The sequence below is a fragment of the Falco rusticolus genome, chromosome 12 (assembly GCF_015220075.1).
Source record: "Falco rusticolus isolate bFalRus1 chromosome 12, bFalRus1.pri, whole genome shotgun sequence".
Lineage (NCBI taxonomy): Eukaryota > Metazoa > Chordata > Aves > Falconiformes > Falconidae > Falco > Falco rusticolus.
In genome coordinates, this window is record NC_051198.1 from 2,514,052 (window position 1) to 2,536,804 (window position 22,753).

Here is a 22,753-nt window from a genome sequence, read left to right on the forward strand (position 1 = left end):
ACCGGTCCATGCGTAAGAATGGCCAGCTGCCCTTGGTTTTGGTGGATGGGTGCCTCCTGCTTCTGACTGATGGGCTGTGGGCTCCCACAACCTTTTGTATTCCACCATGGGATCATTTTAAGTATGTCTCACCAGCTAAGGGTACCTCGTAGCCTCGTTGAGATTTTTCCTTTCTCAAAGATAGGTTGACAGTGGTCAAGTTCAAAGTTATTTTGAAACAAAGATCGGGTAAACTTGTGCGTGCATGCATGCACACAAATCCAGTGGAGCTGCAAAAGCTTCCTTTTCTCAAGAAACAGTGCTAAAATGGTCTTTCCATAAGGCAAAATTTTTAACAGTAGTGGCTGATCTCTACTTCTAGTTTCATACTTAAAAAGGAATGAATATTTAGATGGGAGAAAGATAAATATGGTTGCAAGCCAGTTTAGTAAAATTAGGAGGATGAAATATTGAACAAGTTTTCTTTGGCATATTATTCTGCTATAGTAATTGCTTGAACATTTTTGCTTCAGACTGTTCCTCACTTAGAGAAGGGCATGGAATCATCTGCTTTGTTTTCTTAGAAGTGAAAAATCTATTAAGACAGATTATTTTATTTCAGAGTAGTTGAAGCAATTCTGATTAAGTGATGACTGACAAGGTTCTTTTATGTAAATTGAAACAAAATCAAACAAAACTCAGATTTTAAAAATCTTTAATATGTTCATCTTTATATGTGAATGTGCTTTAGGGAATAGAAAGTATAAATGTTAATAATTATTTTAAGTGGGATTACAATTTCTGGTGTACCTTGCAGTTTTATTCAGCAATAACTCACAGGTGGATGTTTCTCAAGGGAATGAGATCATCATGAGAGCACAGATGACCTTTGCCTAGTTTTGGAGCTATATTATTCTGATATTTAGCATGAAATTAATTAAGCACCTGAAACTTTTATGCCGTATCAGAAGTTAGTCTTTGAACCCTTCAAGATTAGCTCCATGTTATAGTCACTTTTTACTGGACAGCAGCGTTGTTTGTTTGAAGCATGATGCTGTTATAATATGCCAGATCTACCGACACAATTATTTATGTCTCACTTGAGTGCTCAGATGGTGGGTTTATAGCAGTACCATCCACTGGCTTGCATAACGCTATAATGTTAATTCTTTTAGACACTTCTCTGTCATGATAATCTTTCTTTTAAAGGATATCAACCAGAAGCTGCAAGAAGATAACCAGGAACTGAGAGACCTTTGCTGCTTTCTGGATGATGACAGGCAGAAAGGCAAGAAGGTGTCCCGTGAATGGCAGAGACTGGGCAGATACAGTGCTAGTGTTATGCACAAAGAGGTTGCTTTATACTTGCAAAAGCTGAAAGAACTGGAAGTGAGGCAAGAAGAAGTGGTTAAGGAGAACCTGGAGCTGAAGGAATTGTGTGTGTTGCTGGATGAGGAGAAAAGTGGCGGAGCAGGCAGCCGGAGCTCTATTGACAGCCAAATCAGCCTGTGCCAGTTAACTGCGACGAGTACTTACATAAGAGATGTCGGTGATGGGAGTAGTACTTCTAGCACGGGAAGTACAGACAGTCCAGACCACCATAAACATCATCCAAGTACAAGTCCAGAACATCTTCAAAAAGCTCGTGGTGAAGGAAGCCCTGAGCATCAGAAACACAGGAGTATCAGCCCAGAGCACCTGCAGAAGCCTAGGAGTTCTGGCAGTCCTGATCATCACCTGAAAGGACCGAGTCCGGAACATCACAAAACCATTGTCAAAGCACCTGAACAACAAAAGCACAGCAGCAGCAGTCCAGAAACTATCCCAAAGCACGTTTTGAGCAGTAGCCCTGAACACTTTCAAAAGCAGAGGCCTGGTAGTAGCCCTGAGCATCAAAAGCACAGCAGTGGCAGCCCAGATCATCTTCAAAAGCACACGCCGAGTGGAAGTACGGAACATCTCCACAAAGTGAGGGGTACGAGCCCTGAGCATCTCAAACAACACTATGGAGGGAGCCCAGAGCATCTCAAACATCTCAGTGGAGGCAGCAGAGAAGGTACCCTCAGGAGACAAGTAACAGATGACCTGTCACCTCACCACAGAAGTATATACAACGGAATGAATGGTGGGTCAATATATTTAGAGAAAACTCACTTTGAAAATTACTAAGGTAGTTTCAGTGCTATTTCAACTGTTTCTAGAAAAGGAGTAATAATGTTTCATGTGAAAGGAAAGGTAACAAGTCTGGAGTCAGCATTATTCCTTCAGCAAGCAGTTTAATCGGAGTATACCTGTTTGTCCATCCAGTGGGTGTTGGGTGGATTAAAAAAGTAGAGGCAAAGTACATCATGAGTGTTGGTGTTGGGTATCAAGAAGCAACTCTTGGCTTTGATCCTGCTGTGTGCTTGGTAGGTGTGAACTGTTTGTCCTTGGGTAGATTTCTGTTTACATCAGAGAGAAATTGCATATGCTTCTTGTCCTACCTGTATCTGAGTCAGCAGAATGGAGGTGTCTCCAATCTCATTTCCACCTCCTTAATCTACCCTGTCAGTAGCTTTAAAGATTTTAAAATTTCCTGTTTGTTGATGAAAGGCTTCTTATATCCCTTTCCATAAACTTTGGGAAAGATCTCAGATGAAGAGCTGGGTGCAATATAAATGAATCCCATAGCTCTTAAAGCCTTTCAAAGCCTTGAGTTTGCATGTGTTTAATTATAACAAATTAAAAATTAAAGGAGATCTTAAGGGTTTTTTTGTGTGGTGTTATTGCTGCATTTTAGAAAGATACCCAATAAACATGCCTGGCTTTTAAGAGCTGTTTATCCTCACTGATAGAGATTAAGTACTTCTTTTCAAGATGGTCACAATTTAAGTCTTCTGTTATTTTGAAAGACAAGCGTCTACAACTGTTGAAATGAATGAAATACTGCAAATGCAATTGCTAAAACCAAAGTTCAGACATTCTACTGTGCTACAGAAGTAGTTTTTTACAGACTTAGCAGAATTTCTGTAGTCTGTTTTGTTTCCTCTGTATGCTTTTGAGGTATTTTCATGAAGGAAATCAGCATTGTAGTTGAAAACTCATTTCTCAGAGCTGTACTCCTAGATTTGAGGTCAAACTCTGTGGAAAGCGATGATTTTGCCTTAGTAAATTGTGTTGGATGGAGTTTATGTGTTTCCATTTTGTAAGCAGCTGTGAGAAGTTGTGTTGACATTGGTGGAACTGACCACTTGTAGTTGGATCTGCTTATGAGGTGGAGGAGACAGTGAGCTCTGTGCCGGCTGCTGTCCTCATCATTTATCACATCACGCTCTCATTTACCTATTGTGACTAACTTATAGAATGCCTTCAGTTAAGACAGCCTGCTCTGTAGGAGCAAATTCAGATTACTTTCAGTGGAATGCATATACCTGACAGGGCTGATGAACCCCAAAGTGGTAAGTGTAGGGACTTCTCTTTTAATGATTTTGAAATGATTAAGAAGATGAGTGTATGACAACTGCATGAAGATGTGTGATGCATAAGTTATGAAAGTCAGTCTTAAAAATCTTCCATTAAATACTGTATTTCTTTCTCCATTCAGTTCTTTCTGTTTAAAATTGACCTGGCTGTAAGCAGTGTGAAGTACAGAACCACACTTCCTAAATGTGGCTTCTTTCTTGCACTCATGATGTTCATCATCCAGACATTACGTGAATTATGTAGAAAGTAATTTTGTAGGTTATGTAGAAAGGTGATCTAACGTTTTGAGTATGTATTTTTAAAACTCATGCGCAAAGATATGTTTTTATTCTGCTCCCAACATGGTGAGCTTTCTGATGCGGTTTTTTTGGTTTTTGGTTTTTTTTTTTTTTTGTCCAAATAGTCTTGTTAAGAGTTCTGCCATATTATTAACAGTGCAGCGAAAGCAGTTGTTACTTGAAACCTGAGTTGACTGGTGTCCTTTGTGCAGAGTATTTCAGCTATCTACAATTTGGACTCGGGCCACAAAATGCTGGAGAGGGCAGCTGGTGATTTGGGAGTCTGTTTATTGACTCTGCTCGGAGCTTTGCCTCTCCTGTGCTTTATATAATCATTTCTGCAGAAGGACTTCTCTCACCAGTGAGTTGTCAAACCTCTCTTCTTTCATATTTATATAATTTGATGCAAGCATGAGGTTTAATTCTGACATTCATCTGAGCTTGGTAAACTTGGTAAAACTCCTGACAGCTTTGCACTGAGGAAGAGGCCTTAAACTTCATGAAAATACTTGGTCTTCACAGCAAGGCTGAATTGTTTTGGGTTTTTGTGTTATGTTTTTGTCAGCTACTGTGAAGTTGTGGAGAAGAGCAGTTAATGTGGAAGTGGTAAAAGTGCTGATCCTTACCACTTGTTATTGTTGTGAAAGTAATGTCTAAATCTTAATTTGCATGTTCTGTGTAGACATGTATACATGAACCTGCCAACTGAGTATAGATGGGGGACTGTGCATTGAGCTGCAATGAAAATCCTGATCTTTTGTATCTGTTGCAAGGAATGGTGAAATTGTGAAAACGTGAGTTAGAAAGTGGCACGGAAACCTGGAGCGCTATTTTCCATTCTTTATCCCAAAATCATGTAGTAAGTATACTATATCATGTTGGTGGAACCTACTTTATTTGCAGATTTGGAATATATCTAGCTAAGTGGATGTTTGACTGCACATTTGTGTGGCTGTTTTGCAGGGCACTTGTAATCTTATTGCAGTACTTGTGAACTGTCATTTGAGCAGCAGGAGTGAAGTGTTTGTGATCTTAAAGGATGAATAGCAAAGACTAACATCTTTTTTGTCTACTTTGTAAATACAAGAATAAAATAATAAGTTTTAACTATGTAATCAGAACCTACCAGACTCAGTATAAGCCTGGCCCATCTTCCTTGGTCTTAACTGGACCCTGAATCAGGTCTGAGAGGAGAAGGTATTCCTCTGCATGTCAAACCTCATTCTAAAAAGTACAGCACTGTCTACCTGAAATTGCTGTTCCTATTTAGGAAGCACATTTTTGAACAGCCTGGCTGTTCCTGTTGAAATGAGAGCTTCCATATGCTGCTAACAGGTCCCATTTACCCGGGGTTCTGGTCTTGTCAGCACTTGCATGACCACAGGAAAGCAATGCGTTTGGTAGTATACAGTTCTCTATACCACAACGTCGACTGTATGTAAAGACACAGGGAACAGAGTCAGAGCATTTGCAGGTTTCTGACAAACTCTTCAGCTAAAGGTAAAGCAGCTACAGTATAATATTACGATGCTATCAGAAATATGATGTGTAGTTGTAGTCTGCTTTACAGGATATGGTATATGCATTAATCATTTGGGCCTCATGCATATTTTAAGCTGTCATGAGGTATGCGGGAAATTGCTTTAGTCCAGAGCTGTCTTTGGTCCATAGGCAGAGCTGAAGGAATAAAAGATGAGGGGGTAACATTTCCTTTCCCAATTCTTCTCATTTTCTATGCTCAAAGGTTTGATCTTGGTATTTTTTCTCTTGTATGACACGGCAGCTTTTGTTTATAAGATTTATAAAGCTTTAAAAAACCCCGAAACTTCAGGGTTCTTCTGCATATTTTTCTGAAATGAGTATCCTCAACCTTTGGAGTGACAGAAAATGGGATGCGAGCGCTACGTTTGGCTTGATGTTTGTTAATTAAAAACATGTATTTCATTTTAAAGGATCTAACCAAATAAAACGCAATCATCATTTGCTGTGATCAGACACCTAAACGTTCTGGGTAATGAGCACAGAGGTATATGGGATAGAAAGATTGCTGAAATTAGAAGGGAAAATACCAACAGTAAAAACATTTTAAAGAGAACGTTTATGCAACCTAGAATAATACATGGCAGTTTAAGTCTGACAGAAATAATGGGCGGTATAAGTGCCTCTACGTAAATGATGTGCTTTCAGCATTTGCAATCTAAGTGGTGTTTTTTATTCTAAGCAATTTATTGTAAACTTTCTATTTTAAGAAGCCCTTTATTTTACTCTGGGCTTTGACTTCTGTGTGAAAGGCAAGTATCAGAAGGCTTTCGTATGTGCTTTTCGCTTCCTGCTGAGGTTATTAATGAAGAGAAGTAAAACTGCTGACTAACACTATATATACTGCTGGAGGTGTGAGGATCCTTACAGAACAAATGCAACAGCACTTCTCTGCATGAACAAAGGTATTTGTAGGCTAAATGGAGACTCAGCTTAAATTCTGAACAACTTTTGCTATAAATGTGCTTCTTATAAGGAAAATAAAATCAGAAAATACTGTGCTGAGTAAAAAGAGGAGACTGCAGTATGACTTCAGAGAGAAAAAAACTTGTAATAGTGTTACTGGGTTAACTGATACCCTCTCTGTGGAAATAGCTCACATCGTGCTGGCCAAATAGTGAAATGATGTCATGGTTCAATGTAGGTTTGCTTATGTGTTTCTTAAAGTTGAAATGGAAATAATTTGCCTGTCATTAATAGCGGTGTACAATACTTTGTGTGTGACTTGAGCTTTCCTGATGGCACCCAGCACTGTGTGTCTGCTGTTGGGAGCCTGGTACAGCATTAGTTGCTCTTGAGAGTAACCTGTTGCTGTATAAACAAAGGCTACAGGGCTGAGAGAATTTTTTGCTTGCCTGTATGAAGTAGTCTACTATTTATTTCGGAAATGTATTTTTTTAAAGTGTAGAGCTCTGAAACTTTGTCAGCTGGAGTTTTTCAACTGATTTTTTTTGTATGTCAAACTTGTAAATTAGTTTTAGCTGTTACACACTGAGAGAACTGGGGCATGATATGTGAATATGTGTGTGACTAGAGCATGCTGCATTTATTACCAAATTCATTCTTTGTGGAGGAATTTTTCAGGTTGAAAACGTAGCTTGTAATATCAAAACAATGAACCTACTAGAAACTCATGTTATATAGCTTTTGGGAAGAGTTCATGCTTGGATATCTTCAATGGCACTGACAAAGCCAGTTTTGGTTTGAATGTTTTACAATAATCCTCCCAACAAAACTGCTGATACATTAATGGAAAAGAGTGACGCCTCTCCTTATAAAGAAACTTTAGTTTCAAAGGGTGGTATGGATGTTCCAGCCCTCTTGATTACTGAAAAGTTCAGTGGGTGATCAAAGTGGCAAACAAACTGGTGCTGATCGCAGAGGTTTGCTTCTCTCTCGGTCTTGTTTGGTGCTAGACGGGCAGTGGCACTACATGTTACGGTGGGAAGTACAGGAGGGATTCAGCTGAACACCCTTCCTTGTTACAAGGACTACGAACACACCACAGCCACGTGTGATACACAGTGCTTTCTATGAAGTCACTACTTTAATTTGTCGTGTTTTTTCTGCTTTTCAAGCTTTGTACTTTTTCCTTTTTCTCTTAAGTTTGCTGTCCTGCTGCACAGATGACTTTGTTTTGCAGCAAGGACTTGATGCTAATTCAGTCTTTCTTTGATGGAAGCAAGAATCAAAGTAGGGAATATAGATATATTGCCTTTAAACCATCACCAGTATGCCATGTATCTTTTAGAATGAAGTCTGTGTTAGTCTGTAATGAGTGTGTGTGTGTGTGTTAGTAAGATGGGAGGGGATTGGTGCTGACTGTAATGCTTCTGCCAGTGAGTTGGTTACTCATCCCCCAGTTCGTGTGACGTACCACAGTCACACAGAAGTGGTGATACAGCCCATGCAGTAACTCTCCCTGCAGACCTGTGAACGGTGCCCTTCCAAACATTTAACCAGTATGAAGTGGAGGTTAGTAGCCATGCTGGCTGGCAGATTAATTTGAGATGTGTGGCCCTATCTCTTGTTTTGAGTGTTGGAACTCCACTGACGTTTGACCACAGACCTCTAGAAGTGAAAGGCTAACAATGTATCACAGTGCCATTATTGATGGTGTCTTGACAAACACTCTGCAAGCCAGCAGTTGTGTGCATCCCTTGACTTTAATAGTGTTACATCTGGGATGGATCTGTCATACTGATTTTTCTTTTGTTTTGTTTATTTAATCATATGTTTTTTAAAAGAATGTATTTTCTGAGTAGTGAGTGGGAGTTTGTTTTGATATGTACACAATAGAGAAGCTTATTTATTTTTCATATTGGGTCAAGATGCAAGATGCTTGCCTTTACCTCTGAGAGCTCATCAGGAGCTGGCACGACTGTTAGTGTTGCCTGCCTCAGGTATGTGGGCAGATTTTTATTTTACTCTGGTTTTTAGTGCTGGAGTAGAGAGTCCTTACGTTAAAGCCTTGTCTAGCAAGAGTACCTTTAACCTGAGGACAGGACCTCATGTAACATAGTCCTTTGCACAGCTTTCTGAGTTAGTGTTAGATTTTATAATAGTAAAATATGTTTTTAGAAATATTACAGTGATTAAATTGTGAAATCCTCTGAACTCTGGCAGTCATAATGCAGAGTTAGAATACTACAATAACTCTTGGTAATTGCTGCTTGTTTAAGAACTTGTAGGGTATATATTTTGTATGTTAATCAGTATCCCGTCTCTTCTGTTCTATCTATTAATAAGATTTTTTAATTGTTATTTGTTTGTTTCTTTATTTATTAGGAAGTTAACAATGGAGTGTTGCTGCAGGTTGTGCAGGGACTGGAGCTGAATTGGTTAGACAATTAGGGAAGAGTGTAGCAGTCAATATAGCATGGGGTTAAAATTTTGTACTACTGTTCACACACAAAGTGCATAGATTTTGACAGGAGTCAAGGACAGTGAGGCATTCCAAATTATAAGGTATTTAATGAGGTATAATAAAGCTTTTTGTACATACGAAAATGACTCTAGCAATGAAAATTCATCGGCTTCGGAGCCAGTAAGTCATGTCTTAATTAGCAGACTGAAGCACAGCTTATCTTAGGTCTTATTGTCATATACACAGATATATAGTTACTGAGAGAGGACTGAGAGTTATCTTCAAGTCATGATCTTGATATAAATCTTGTCTGCATGTGCTTCTTGAATAGTTAAAAGGGTGGGCTCTCTTAAGAGAATCAGCTAGGAATGAAACGCTGAGCTTTGAATTTTGCTTAATGCAGAAAGAAGTACATCTTAATATACCATATCCATACTCGTGAAAGATTAAACCCAAGTTATACAGTGCTTGTGGTATGATCTGTTTTAACACAACCGTATGCCTGAATCTGTAGAATAGTCTACTGTGTAAGCATCAGTGTTCTTGTCTGTCTGCAGACAACTGCAGCGTTAAGCCTTAGTAAAGAAAAAGGGACAGAGCAGTGTACCATGGAATTTGGAGAAGTATTTTAATAGGATGCTCAGTTGTAACTAAACTCTTAAGCAACACTAGCAGATTTAGCCAGACCCTCATTGCTGTGAAATGGCACAGAGCCCAACAACAGTTAAAGTCCTGAGAAGTATCATATGTTCCTTTGGATAATACACAATGAAAGATAAGGGAATCCCTGGTGTTTGGGGGAAGAGGTCTCACTCATTTGGTCTAAGGTGAACATCAGCTTAGTAATAGAAAATGATGGTGAATTTCACTCCGGTGTGTCGTTCCAGTGCTGTTAATGGCAAAAGGTTTTGTGTGTCGCTCTCTAAAACAGCTGGCCCTGATCCCAGTTTGGGGGTGGGGTGGCGGGGAAAGTTAAAACACTAATTGGTCTGGTCCAGTGTGGCAATTTCTGGTTGCTGCGAGGTGGTTCTTTTGGTCACTGTTCCTTTGTATATGGATGCAATTTTTCCACATGCTTGCTCTCCAGCTGTGACTTGAAATATTCCTCAAGAACTTAACAATGCCGTCTACACTGTTAGTGCAAAGTTGAAGTAATGTGAAGGGTTTTAGTAATGTTCTCCGAATCCTTTACATACATGAATTAAGAATCTTCAGGAATCTGTGGGGCACTCACAATCATGAAATATAAAAGCGTATTTAAGTAAGTGAGGAGAAAAATTCACCCTTCTCTCTTTACCCTCTTTGTACTATTTAAAGTTCTTTTGAAATGTGATCACTGATGGTATTTTCAGACAGTGTCATAACAGAAAGATACCAGATGAAATGAGAAGAGGGAAGGATTAACCTGGGAGAGGCCCTGGACAGTGGGACTGAAAACCAGCAAGATATACTGTAACAGTAATAACAGTAATCTGTTTCAGAGGAAATTAATTACACCAAGTGTAACATGGAGGGGAAAGGATATATACCAAATTTGTCTTTAAAAGAATAAATACACTGATGGTACTAGTCTGTGCACGTTTAATGTTTTAGTGTATTTTTTTCCTTGTGCTTTTTCATTCTGCAAAATACACAGAAGAGTCAGGATCATGATTTGAGATCTGTCCATGAGCATTTGGTACACAGCATGAAAATGTTTGCAAATTATTGATTGTGAATGGGAAAGCTGCTATCTTGAGCTAGGCTGTCTTTAAAGATGAACAGTTATGTGAAGACTGTGAATAACAAATAGTCTTAGTTCAACTTGTCATTCTGCTATAAAACGTCTGGCATATTTACATTGTTTATGTACATTCTTGGGGAGAGGAAGAAGCCAGCAGTTGTGCACCTGTATACTTCAGCAAGTACGTGCTTATTTTTTATTTGCATGACTTGTGTAAACTTTGCACTGAATATTATGTCAGGTTACAGAGGGGGGGAAAAATGGTGACAAGGTTTTTAATACTGATTTTTAAAATTCCGTATAATAATTTAAGTGGTTATTTAGATTAATCAAACACAGTAGTGTTCAAGCAGGGTTAAGAGTAAAAGATACGTTAGAGCTGAAAAAGCACAGTGAGCCATGTGGTAAGCAACAATATTGAGTGTCTTTTAAAGGTCTCCATTTCACTACTTCCTCAAGGTTACCCGAGTTATTCCAGAGCTATTATGCCTGTAATAGCCAACTTCTCTAATTTGATCAGTAGTGAGATGCCTCCTTCAAATCTTTGACCTCAAAACTCACTAGATTGCTTTCACTGCATCTCTTTAAGTTTCTGTGAATTGTGAAAATTTGCCTTGATAAATGTTTGCTGTGGGCTTATGGAGCATGTACTTGTAGCTTGGATTCAAAGGAAAAAAAAAAATGCTTTTTGCGAAGTTTACAGGGGTGATGTCACTGTGTAGCTCACATTTATGTGCAGTTCAGATAAGCCTGGAGAAAAAGCATTGATAGGTGACCTGCATCCCCTCTTGGTTTCTGAGTCTATTTTTGTTTTACAGTGAATGAATCTTAATGATGTTAAAAATCCATCTCAGTTTTTTTGTGGTCTGAAAATATTACCAATGACATTAAGATGGGTCTCTCAAAATACTGTTTGATTATGAGAGAGAAAAAGAACATTTCACTGAAGGCAGCCAAATACATCAGGCACAAGCATATGAATGCTTGAGGTAGAACCTGAAAATTGGCTTAGAGCCTTGGAAATATTTGAGCACTTCACTCCTCATTGGCACCCAACTTGCACAGAAATTAGATGCCCAGAGACAGAAGCAAGATGCTTAAATATCCATGCTTTTGCAGTGCTGTGAATGAAGTCACTTGGTTGTTATTACCATTCATGTTGCTTGCCTGTGTCCGTTTTTTAATTTTTTGTAACCTGAAGTTGAATTTTGAATTTTAGGTTTTTTCCACTATCATTAGGCCCATAAAGGAAACATGAAACCAAAGTGTTCCAACAATGTTTTTTTTCCTAACCAGCTCTCCAACCACCAAGACCAAAGGCTCTGCAGTCTTAACTAAAGAGCAGAAGATACCAGAATCTGTGTCTCCTCCAGGTACAGGTGCTAAGAACTTTTTGATTTATTCCTTCTTGTTGGAACTTGATACCTGGTCTACACTCCGATCAATAATGCCGAATGCTACATTTTGACTGCCTGCAGCCATAACATGTGCGAATATTTTGGAGAACTAGGAGGGCAAAAGCATCCTGAACCTATTAAATCCTAATTTTAGTATTAAAGCGTTGGTATTTGCATATTTTACCTTCTCAGTGAATGTAATAAAATGGAAAGATTTCTTAACCTTTTGGGGTGTTCCAAAAAGTTGTATTTAGACTGATAAAAATGAATTGCTAGATTTCCTGACAGCACAGAAGTGGCTGATCAGACTGTCTTGGAATTGTGGATCTCAGAGTTGATACTCTCAAGACACTGTATCATTCTGGTTTTGCCAAGAATGAGTTGGATGGTGCTCACTCCTTGTATTGGTCACACTACTGCAAGTACATCTGGTTGTAGACCCATGGAGTACTGAAAAGATACTTGGGGAATTCCAAAAAGAGATGTGGCACAAAAAAGACTTGCTTGACCCTCTTTCGTGAAAACTCGGCAACAATCCAAATCAAGCCAAGTGTATTGTACTTAAATGACAAGTCAACACTTACCAACTGCCACCTGGAAATATGTACTTCCAGCACTGAAGCTAAGTCGGTTTCCTGAGCAACATATTCTATTCCACCTCTGTTGCTTGATGGAGTTTTTACTTTATGGTTTTAACTAACAGAATTGACAGAGTTGATTCCAATATCAGCTTGGAAAATGGATATTTGAATGATGAGTGAAGAATGAATGAGAATTTCTGTTTGCTTTGAGAGCAAAATACCTGTCGAATTTATCAATATGGAAACATCTGTACTTCAAATGTAGCAGACCTTGGCTCTGTCTCCTTTGTGTTTGGTAGAGGTGCACTTAGCAGATGTATTTTCCAGTAAATTGATGATAGATATTAATCCTAGGTGTCTCTTAAACCTAATGTGAGAGCTTTGGTTATTCGTTGTCCCTGTTACAGGAGAAACAGGGTGTTGACTGCAAAGATAGTCAGGTGACACACTCAAATTTAACATTTTTGATTAAGTGCTTTTAATACCCCAAAAATCTTTTTAAGTTTGAAGTTATTTGTTTTAGCAGCACTGCTCAGAAATGCATTATGATGCATAGGAAGCATGAGGCTCTTGAAACTCGTGGGAAAGGATCCGTAATGGAAGAGTAAAGGGATTAGTAGATTTTTTTTACTGCCCAGAGTGAGAAAAATCCAGATAAGTTTGTATTCTGTTTATTAGGAAATTCTGTTTCCCAGGGAAACAGAGGCATCTTAATTCTGAACACTGAGCCTCACTGGTCTGTGTCTTACCCATCAGGATAGTATTCAGATGCCTCAGGAGTGTGGATAGTCATGCTAGTTAGATGGTGAATAAACCAGCCAGTTGGTTTACTCATCTAACTAGCATGACTGTTGATATGGTAATTACTAAGTACTAATTTTGTGTCCCATCATATCTGGTGAAACACAGTGGGAAAGGTTCTTTGAGAGATGGTTTCTTCACTGCTTCAGAAGTCTTATCGGGAATCTGGAGAGGATAAAGCTGAGAATGTTCTCAATTTTAGCCACAACCAGAGACATTTGTTGCATATGTAGAGAAACATATTGCAGCAAAAATAGATTTCTCTGGTTTAATGGTGTAAATCAGAAGTAGCTCTTTGACCTACGGATTGCAGGTCCAGTTCTCTTTCTGCATGTATACCCATCCCTTTATCAATCCAAATGTATTTCTAATTCGGGGCTCAAGCCAGCTGCAGATCTGTGGAGTTCCAGGGATGGATGAGATCGTAGATCTTGGCTTGGCGTGATGCTGACTAAGCTTTCATCTGTGAGCCTGTCTGCTTTCAGCTCTGTTGGTGCTTATCCTCCATACCATGCAAGATGTGGCCTGGTAGCTGCAAACCAGTCAGCTGGGCTAGAGGCTGACTGTGTGGAGTTGTGAGATTTTAGTGATAGCTAGTCAGAGAAGGCTTGGTATCAATTTCATTGCATGCAAGTATGCTAATGCGTGTTCTGGCAGGGTGGGGAGTATTCTCAGAGAGATCGGAGCATCCTCTGCCTTCCTCAAAACCAAAGTGTGCTCCTCACTGTTCAGGTGGCTTCCTTCACCTTCTGGTATGGCATCGCTGCAGCGGTGTCATCAGATCTTGTATTCTGTTATCTTGCTTGTGAACATATGTTTTTTTATTGTGTATTGTGCAGAAAACTTAACCATCAAAACCAAAGACAAACTCTGGAAAACCCAAACCCAAGTATGTATCAGATCTGAAAGCCACCAAAATAAATGTTCAATGATACCTATTTTGTGTGTCTGTGGTATGTTTGAATTTTGCTGAATTCATGAACATCTGGCAGAGGGAAAGACTGAATCAGTAACATGTTGTTAGTCAGACTAATGACACAGAAGCATCTTCTGGAAATTGCTGTTGCAGTATGTCTGTTCTTTTCAGGCCCAATCTGTTGGCAAAAAGCTTTTGCTTTGGTTTGGGCTGTGTAAGCCTGCTTCTGTGCTTCAGAGAGTCCTGTGAGCTTCTGAAAGGTCCAAAGCAAGTCTCTGATACCAGCAGTGGTGGTACCAGCCAAGGGAGCTAGAGGAGAGGAGGACATAGCTGGTTTTCTTTGCTCCCTTTGTTGCTGTGGAAAGCCATCAGAAAGTCCTCGCCTTGCTCCAGCTTCTACCTGTGGAGTGTGAGCCTGCAGAGGCTTGTGCAGCAGTCTTGCTTTATCTCCTAACAGTCATGCAGCCCTGACTAGAGAGCTTCCTTCCGCTTTTCAGCTGGAGCTGGAGTAACTGGCAGTTCTAGTCCTGGAGATCTCTCGTGTTGACCGGGACAGTGTCAGTGTGTGGCGGAACTCGCACTGATTTACATGCATGAATGCTTCCTTGATTATAGCCAAGCTACTGGTTGCACAAAGTCAGGAAAACATGGCTTTGTGAAGTTGAGACCTTGATGTATATAAAGAGCTATGGATGTGCTGTTAACTTGAGAAAATGCATACTCCTGGTGGTAGTGCCAGGTTATTACTTAAAGCTTTTTATCAGTAGTTCTCAAAAAAATTTACGAGCGAAGCAAATACTGTGATCATCATCTTGTGTATGAAGAACCATGAGCTAAACAAATGATTAATCTAAATAAGATTAATCAGTCACTAACTAAACCTTAAATCCAGGTTTTCTGAGGTTTAGCTACTGGTTTTTTCTTGCATCACCTGGCTTTTCTAAGTGCTTTTTTCTTAAGTCTGTTTTGAGTGTGGTGTAAAAACTAGGGCTGAGGTTATTTGCACACCTAGAAAACACCTTCATGAACAATTAGCTTGATAAAAACATTTTCAATGTGTTTCCTTTCAAAATCAACTTTTAAAGCAGTGTTTCCTTCCTTCCTGAATTTCCTGAATTATGCTAAACTGGCCAGTGGGGAGCAAAGCTGTCTTTAATTATTTTTGTGTGTGCGCAGCAGGCATATTAGAAGATGTTAATGTACCTTTTGCATTTACAGGGATGGGTAAAAGTGTCCTTGCACATAGAGAAGGTGATTTACAATGAATCCAAACTTGGAAGTGCTGTGATAGCTTCACTAGAGGAAGCTATATTTTTCTGTCTTGTTTCTTGTGGCCTTTTTTTAATGCTGCCAAATTGTTGTGTAGCTGTAGTTGTTTTCATTTGGAAAATCAAGATGCTGATATGAAACAGAGGCATGGTCTGCTATCAGCTGAGAAATTCAGTTTGCTAACTGATACAGTCAAAATGAGTCAAAATCAATCTTTCATCAGAATAAAATTTAAAAGTAAAAGCTCTTATATGCTAAAAAAAAAAAAAAAAAAAGAACCATTATTTTGGCAAGATGGTCATTTGGCCCTTGGTATCGATCAATAGTGTGGCATCTTGTGAATATGCTAGGGAGGAGGGGAAGTAAGTACTTAGCAGATATAAATCTCCATGACGAGTCTCTGTCTGAACATCCCTGTGACTTGGCAGATGTGGATGATAAGAACTCGGTGAACTAGTGTATTTTGAGATTTTTTTGGCTGAATGCTGGTAGACTCATTTCTAGCAGCTAGGTGGTTGCTGCTGCTATCTATCAAATACTGCGGTCTGAAATGTTTACAAAGTCACATGAATCAGTGGCTGTGTTTGAGGAAAGACTGGTTAGAGGTTCTCGCTGTCTGCCAGAAGGTGGAGGTTTCCTGTACAAAGTAACTGGAACAGAGTCATTTCTAAAAATGTTTATGAATGGCACCAATCAGAATTCAATCCAGGATTTTAAACCTCCATAGTAATGTATACTCAGTGGGGAATCAGGCTTTGACGTTCAATAATGACAGCCTAAACATTTCCAGTGGGTGATATGTGATGACAGCACTACAGTAACAGTTCTTGTTATGAGTAGAAAGTTACTGTAATTATAGCAGCTTCCTGCCATGCTAAGTAGTGAGTTTTTAATGGCACTTCTTATGATGAAATGCGGTCTGAGTGCAATCGAATGTTTCAAAACTGCGCAGAGATTAAAGAGACATTGGTACTGTTACTATTTTAATCTTACTTATAAACGAGAGCAAAACGCCAGGTTGTGTGTCCTGAGCACAATTTAGCAACCTGTTAGTCTTTTAATTATCTCCTTCATCATTAGATTGGTCTGATTATTTGGTACTTGAAATGAGTGCATATTTTTAAGTTCTCAGGGTGGTAGCTTTTGGAAAACATTCATTGCTTTTCATTTTACAGGCATTTTGTCTTTCATGCTGGAGTTTGGGAACATATGGTGCTACTTCTGATGTAGCACTTGTCTAAATATCTTTGCTTATAGAATTTTCTGCAGAGCCGTATCATTTTCTCCTGGATAAACGTTCCTAATGCATTTAACCAATTTTATAACTACAACATGGGATTACCACCTTTTTATCATTGTAAACTTTTACAGGATGTGGGTCAAGAAGTTAAACTGTGAACCCCAAATAAGAAAAGTGAACAATAAGTAGTTAGAAATTCAAAGACACTAGTAAGAAGTGCAGTAGTGATAGTTGCATAAAAAATAATATAGTTTATCAAAACACTTCCCAGATATTTTGAAAGCGTCAAAATAGTAATTTTCAGGCTGAACTCTTGGGGTATCTCTGACAGTCAGTAGCCATCCTCTAATACAGTGTCCAGAATGTTCATGCGGTGACTGGTTACACCTCATGTTTTGCCCTTGGTCTAGCAAGCACACTCCCCAAGTGATAGTGTTTCTCCTGCCTGAGCCACGTGAAGGTTCAATCATGAGCATTAAAAAATGTAAAGTAGCAACACGTTCATCTATATACAGTGAAGGGAAACTGAAAATGTTTCTGAGACTGAGGAGCTTGGCATAGCTGAAAAGTTAGAGAAGAATAACCAGAATACTTTTGTATACTTCTGTCTACATTGTTTGACTGTTATCCAGCATGAGAGATAAATAGCAGGAGGCTAATTGGCCTGTTAAATAAACCTCTTTAGAAATGATCAAAAATATTTCTCTCAGGGAATGATGCAGATCTAAAACTACTCTTACATAGTGGTGGGAAAGCAAGGATTCCAATTAATGTGGTCCTCCTGATGTGAAGTTGCTGAGATCTGGGTATGCGACGGGCATCACCCATATTACCTACCACTCTAGGAAATGCTCTGAGGTGTAGGACAGCGCCAGACCGACGACTTGCGCTTGGGCTGCCCTGTTGCTTCCCAGCAGTTATGTTACCCAGGAGCTAGCAGCTGGAGTGCACGTAAGGATGGAATTAGGCAAACTTTGAAAGACAAGCTGCCAGAAAATACCCTAGCATGCCTTTTAGGAGCACAGGCAGGTTGTACTAAACCAACACCTGAAGCATCTTTTGCTAGTTAGAATAAATGACTGCTTGCCTGGTTTAGACTCTTGCGTGCTGTGCTATAGAAATGCATGTGTGCGCTGTAATCTTGCTGCTTCTCAAAGGAGAATGACTTGCTGTGTTGTCCTGTTTGAGATGCTGATCTAGCTAATGAAATCATTTAGTGTTTGACACTGCTTTTGTTTATGCAGGTGGCTGGCTTTATACACTTGGATGTGCCCACTGGGTTCACAGGCTTTTTAGAAGCAGGGTGGGTTTTGGTTTCAGGGTTTTTTGTTGTTGTTGTTGTTGTTGTTGTTGTTGTTGTTTTTCCCCAAGTGGTGTCATGAGAATGGGGTCTAAGAGCTGGGTCTTAGAAATTTATTCCAGGTGAATCAGGCAGCCATCCGTCTTTGCCCACAATGTTCTGACCTGAAGGAAATCTTGCACTTTATCTTTCAAGAAGTTCTATTCTTTCACAGGCTGCTTTCAATAAGGTTGATATTTGACATGGAGACTCTCAGTCCAGGTTTGAAGACAGTCAAAAAAAATCACTGTTGCCTTTCTCTCCCTGGGGTGCTGCCTTTGTTTATCACCCCAGGGCTGGGCTCCTGCCCTCACTAAGGACGTGGTAGGAGCTGCCTGTACAGCTTTTAGTAGCAGGGGAAGCACATTAGTCTCCCTCTCTGCCGCACTGTAAACACTGAACCAAGTACAGAGCTCTTGACAGCCCATTTACCTTATACAACACTACAAGGGATGAAGCATTTTCAGTGTCCAGGAAAGGAGAGAGCAGCTCCACCAGCCATGCTCAGGGGCTGGAGCCTGGGGGCAGAGAGCTCTCGTCACCCCATCTGTAATCCATCTGGGGAAAAGTGCACAATTGCTGGAAGCGGAAAGGAAAGAGAAGGACAAACTGAACAGGATCTCCTTTCTCCTCACTCCTGCAACTGGGTTCAGAAGCTGATTGCCACCTTTAGGGAAACATCACCCGGATGTGAAGGTAGTTTTACAGCTGTAGTGGGAGCAGGCTGTATTTGATGCTGAAGGTTTGAGTTGTGCCCTAGTGAGCACAGCTGATAAAGTTGCTCAGAAGAGAATTTGTAGTTTCTGAGGTTTTTCTAAGGAAAAGAAAGTAGATGAGGTTAGACAGATTGAGAGTGCGTAGGTTGTAAAGTGCAGGACTCTGAAGAAAAGAAAATGTCAAAGTGAAAGACTCTGAAGAAGGGAAAATGTTGTAATCCAGTTAAACCAAGTTGGATTATAATGAATTTGCATTGTTTTTTAGCAGTATCCCTGCTTCAAAAAAGCAGGGGTGTGGGGGAGCAGAATTAGATTATAGGGGTAACTAGAGTTCCAGCATTTCCAGACTTGAATGGTATGAAATGATGTAGGTAATGATCACTTACACATCACTTCTTTCTGGGTGATAAATATAGTAATTGAAGGGATTTGTTAGTAACTGTGCAGGTTTTTAGTCACTTGCAGATAGCTCCCCCCTTGTTCTAGTATCAGATGAAAAACAGGACACTTCTTACAGTATCTGCCAGCCACAGTGTAGCTGCCATCATGATAGTGCTGATCCTGGCCGACTCGGGATGGGCACTTGGGATTTTTACTTCCTTAGCATCTCTGAGCTCCCCATGGCTTTTGGTGTCTTGAGCACTTCAAGGTGCCTACTGCAAGTGTTCTCTTGTGATTGAGAATGGAGAAGTATGACTGCAGCTACTTCAGCAATCTAGCAGTTAGTAGTGTAGAAATGTGAATTTCTTTTTATATACACTCTACTCCTCTACCGGAGTTTTCTGTAAAGCAGGATACTTCCCCTGCGTATTGGAAGGCAGAAATCTTTCATTATGAAATATTTAATTTTTCAAGCGATTGCTTACATGGCATGGGTGAAAGGTTTGTGTTAGTCGAACTCTGTTACTGAATCTGAGCTTTCCTATTTAAAAAGGAGAAAATAAAATATGTTTTCTAATCTTTTTTCGCTTTTTACTAAATTAATCTTAACAATTTGTGAACATCATTACTATGAGTCCTTTGATTATCGCTATTGAAAAAGCAATTACATTGGAAGGGAAACTAGAAGTCCAACAAGAGGTTAAAAACTACAGTGCTAGTTTCTCTATCAGTTATACACATGGTCTCTTGCTTTTTATAAACATGGTTTAGGCTTATCTGCAGTGAAGAATGGAGGTAGTCCAATTATTTGTATTCTGTTTTGCTATTAAATAGTCTCAAAAAATTTAGCTATTTAATTTGTTAGGATTTGTTGCTGCAACAATATCTATTTTTAAAATTAATTTCTCAGCTATCTCTCTTCAAAGTGCAAAATCCATTGCACCTGCTTTAATCTTGTGGGATTTGCCTGAAGATTCAGTGGTGAAATTGAACAGATTCAGCTGCGTGGCAAAAGTGGCAGAAGAGGTTGAATCCAGCAGTACAGAAGGATCTAATAAAGACTTTCAGTGGAAAACCCAGATGGCTTTCACTGCATTGCTCTTTCAGCATTGCAGAGCTGCTTAAAAGCTTAGCAGTATGTATGTAAGCATAATCAAAATGATCCATCAGGCCAGGGACAATACATGTTACTCTGAAATAAAAAAAAAAATAGCTTAGTAGATACATTTGGTTGCTGTCTTCTTAATGCGCTGAAGTTGACATTTCGATAGGTATAGCTTTGGATCTTTGGCCCTGAATTGTGATCGTTTACAAACAGCTCTAACCTAATGAGCTGAAGTGATGCTGTTGTCATCTTTAAGCTTTTCTGTGTGTTCCTCATTTTAAGTACAAAAGCAGCATTTGCTGATTTGAGGACTTGGTCTTTTAAGGGGCAAAGTAGTATTCTTCATTAAACTTGGTGGTATGGTACATGTGTACACGTGGTTTGAGGAGCCTGATGCACAATTAATGTTAAACCATGTTGATAAATAAACTTAGATTTAATCTAGGTTTGGCAAATATGCTTTGGGCATTGCAAAAGAAACATTACGTAGATTAAAGTCATAGATACCCTTGACCAGAATCCTCGAAAAGAAGAATGGTCTGGCCTTGCCTTATGCATCACAAACTCAGCTGAGAGCTGGTGTTTAGACAGATTATCTGAGAGCTGGTGTGAGAGTACTACCTGTTCTTGCAAAACAGTGTTTTTCCTCCGAGTGCTGCTTTAATGCAGCACTTAATTACTCTTTGCTGTTTGGGCTATATTTTTTGCCTTTTATACATTGGCTGCAGTGTAGTAAGAAGTAAACTTAATTTCTTTTGCATATAGGTAAAGGATTAGTGCATGTGTTTTCTACCTCTGTATAATACATCTTGTCAAATAAACTTGGGATCATATCCAGACCTGACATAATTTTTGTAGTTTCAGCAGCACTGTGCCTGTTCCCATGAAGGCAGACTTTCACCTGTACCAACACTGAGGTGTATCACTGCAAATCTGCCAGTGGCTAAAAAGATAAGACTCTTCTAAAAATGTTTGGGTTTCCTTCATTTATTTTTGATAGTGGGTGATGTATTATTCAGAGTGAGACAGAGATGTAGGAATTCCTCCTGGTTCCTCGTTAGTCCTTGTCTAGCAGCTGTTTAAATGACAGAGTGTTGTCTGATTAATTTGACAGTGTGGAGTTCATGGCAGTAAGAGGTTCCTCTAGGTGCCTGTGCTTTAGGACTTGGGGAAAAATATCTCAGATTAACTGAATGGGGGAAGAATCTGATGATGCATTTTGTGTGTCCATACACAATAGCATTTATTAATTTAGGGGGCCACTTGTCTCTTTTTAAATAGAAAATGTTTGCTCAACTGGACAAATGTGACTGTCCATCTGTATACTTAATATGATGCCAGATTTATTAAAGTAAAAGCATGAATTAACCTCAGTTACAAAGGCTGCCATGTATTGCTTGATAATAATATAATTATGTGTGACATAGGTACACGGCACTATATGACTAACATGTTAAACTACAAGATTTTGGTTAGTCATTACAGGGTGGTGGGGATTTTTGTTTGTTTTCAAGATTATCAAGACACTTAGCTAAATAGTCTTACAAAGGTAGTAGGTTTGAAAGCTCTCTTGAATAATTTGTAACGCTTAGTTTTAGCCTTATGACTATTCATAACTATAGCCTTAAGTACCTTAAATTTTTCGGTTTGTCTAAACAGTAATTCTGATAAATTTAGCATGAACCAAAGGTACTTCGAGATTGAAAACTTTCCCTGGAAGTTCATTTAGAAGAGAAATAGATTGTTTATTTTTTTTAATTGCACAGAGCTAACATGAAATTGCCTTTCTGTTTCAAAGAAGTGTAACCTCTGTCTGAGGCAGAGAGCACGGAGAGCAGCCCAATGCAGGTGTCTAGGGACTGCCATCCCATATTTTTGTTGAAAAGTTAAAATTGTTTTGTTTTATTTTATTTATATTAAAAAATGACAAGTTTATCAGAGAGGATTTTCATGTTTCCTATTTCATTGTGAAGTAATATTGCTTCTCAGGAAAATGTGTAGATGTGGGTTACGTTCACACACACCACACCCCCCGCCTCCTTCCATGCAGTATATATGCTTTTGTACAAAACTTCAGGTAGGACGTGAAACTATTTGAGGGAAATTCTAAACCTGTTTCAAAAGGATAGGTCTCGTGCAAGAAGCCGTGCAAGTGTGTAACAGATAGGCTATATTGTAGCTATACAAAGGCGCTCAATATTCAGATGTACATCCTGCTTGAGATTCCACAATAACAAAGTAGAATTAATACAAGTGTTGCTAATCTATTACTATAGCGAGGGCAGGAAATTAGACCTGCTTTCTGCAATAAATTAGTATTAGGAAAGTCTGTGAGACATCCTTGCTGTGTGTCAGGCTATATCTATTGCTTCAAAAGAAGAATTATATGTGAGTAGCACTTGAGCTGTTATGTCATGAACTGTGATTACATTTCTGGAGATTGAAATAATTTTTTGCCTGTTTCCTTTGTCAAAAGGAAATGTCAATTGCTTTGGTGACAGCTAAGGGCCAGCACTGTTTGCTTGCTAAATCGATAACGGTAGACTGTTAAGATGACCGTTCTCCTTAAGGAAATGCAGATTTTAGTCAATGATACATTAAGAGTCACAATTACTGTGAATTACTGATTTTGCTGTGGTTTGGAGCTTTTTCCTCTTAAG

General features: G+C 39.2%; 1 protein-coding gene across 4 annotated transcripts in view; it reads left to right on the forward strand.

The window, feature by feature from the left end:
• CCDC85A (coiled-coil domain containing 85A) overlaps nt 1-22,753 on the forward strand; it is an 81,407-nt gene that overhangs the window by 2,281 nt on the left and 56,373 nt on the right. For 3 of the 4 annotated variants that reach the window (XM_037405763.1, XM_037405764.1, XM_037405765.1), the window contains exon 2: nt 1,189-2,104. In XM_037405763.1, the coding sequence (XP_037261660.1) occupies nt 1,189-2,104 (916 nt within the window). Of the gene's footprint in view, nt 1-1,188; nt 2,105-11,644; nt 14,094-22,753 lie in introns of those variants that run through there. The other variant, XM_037405767.1, reaches the window with a different exon arrangement.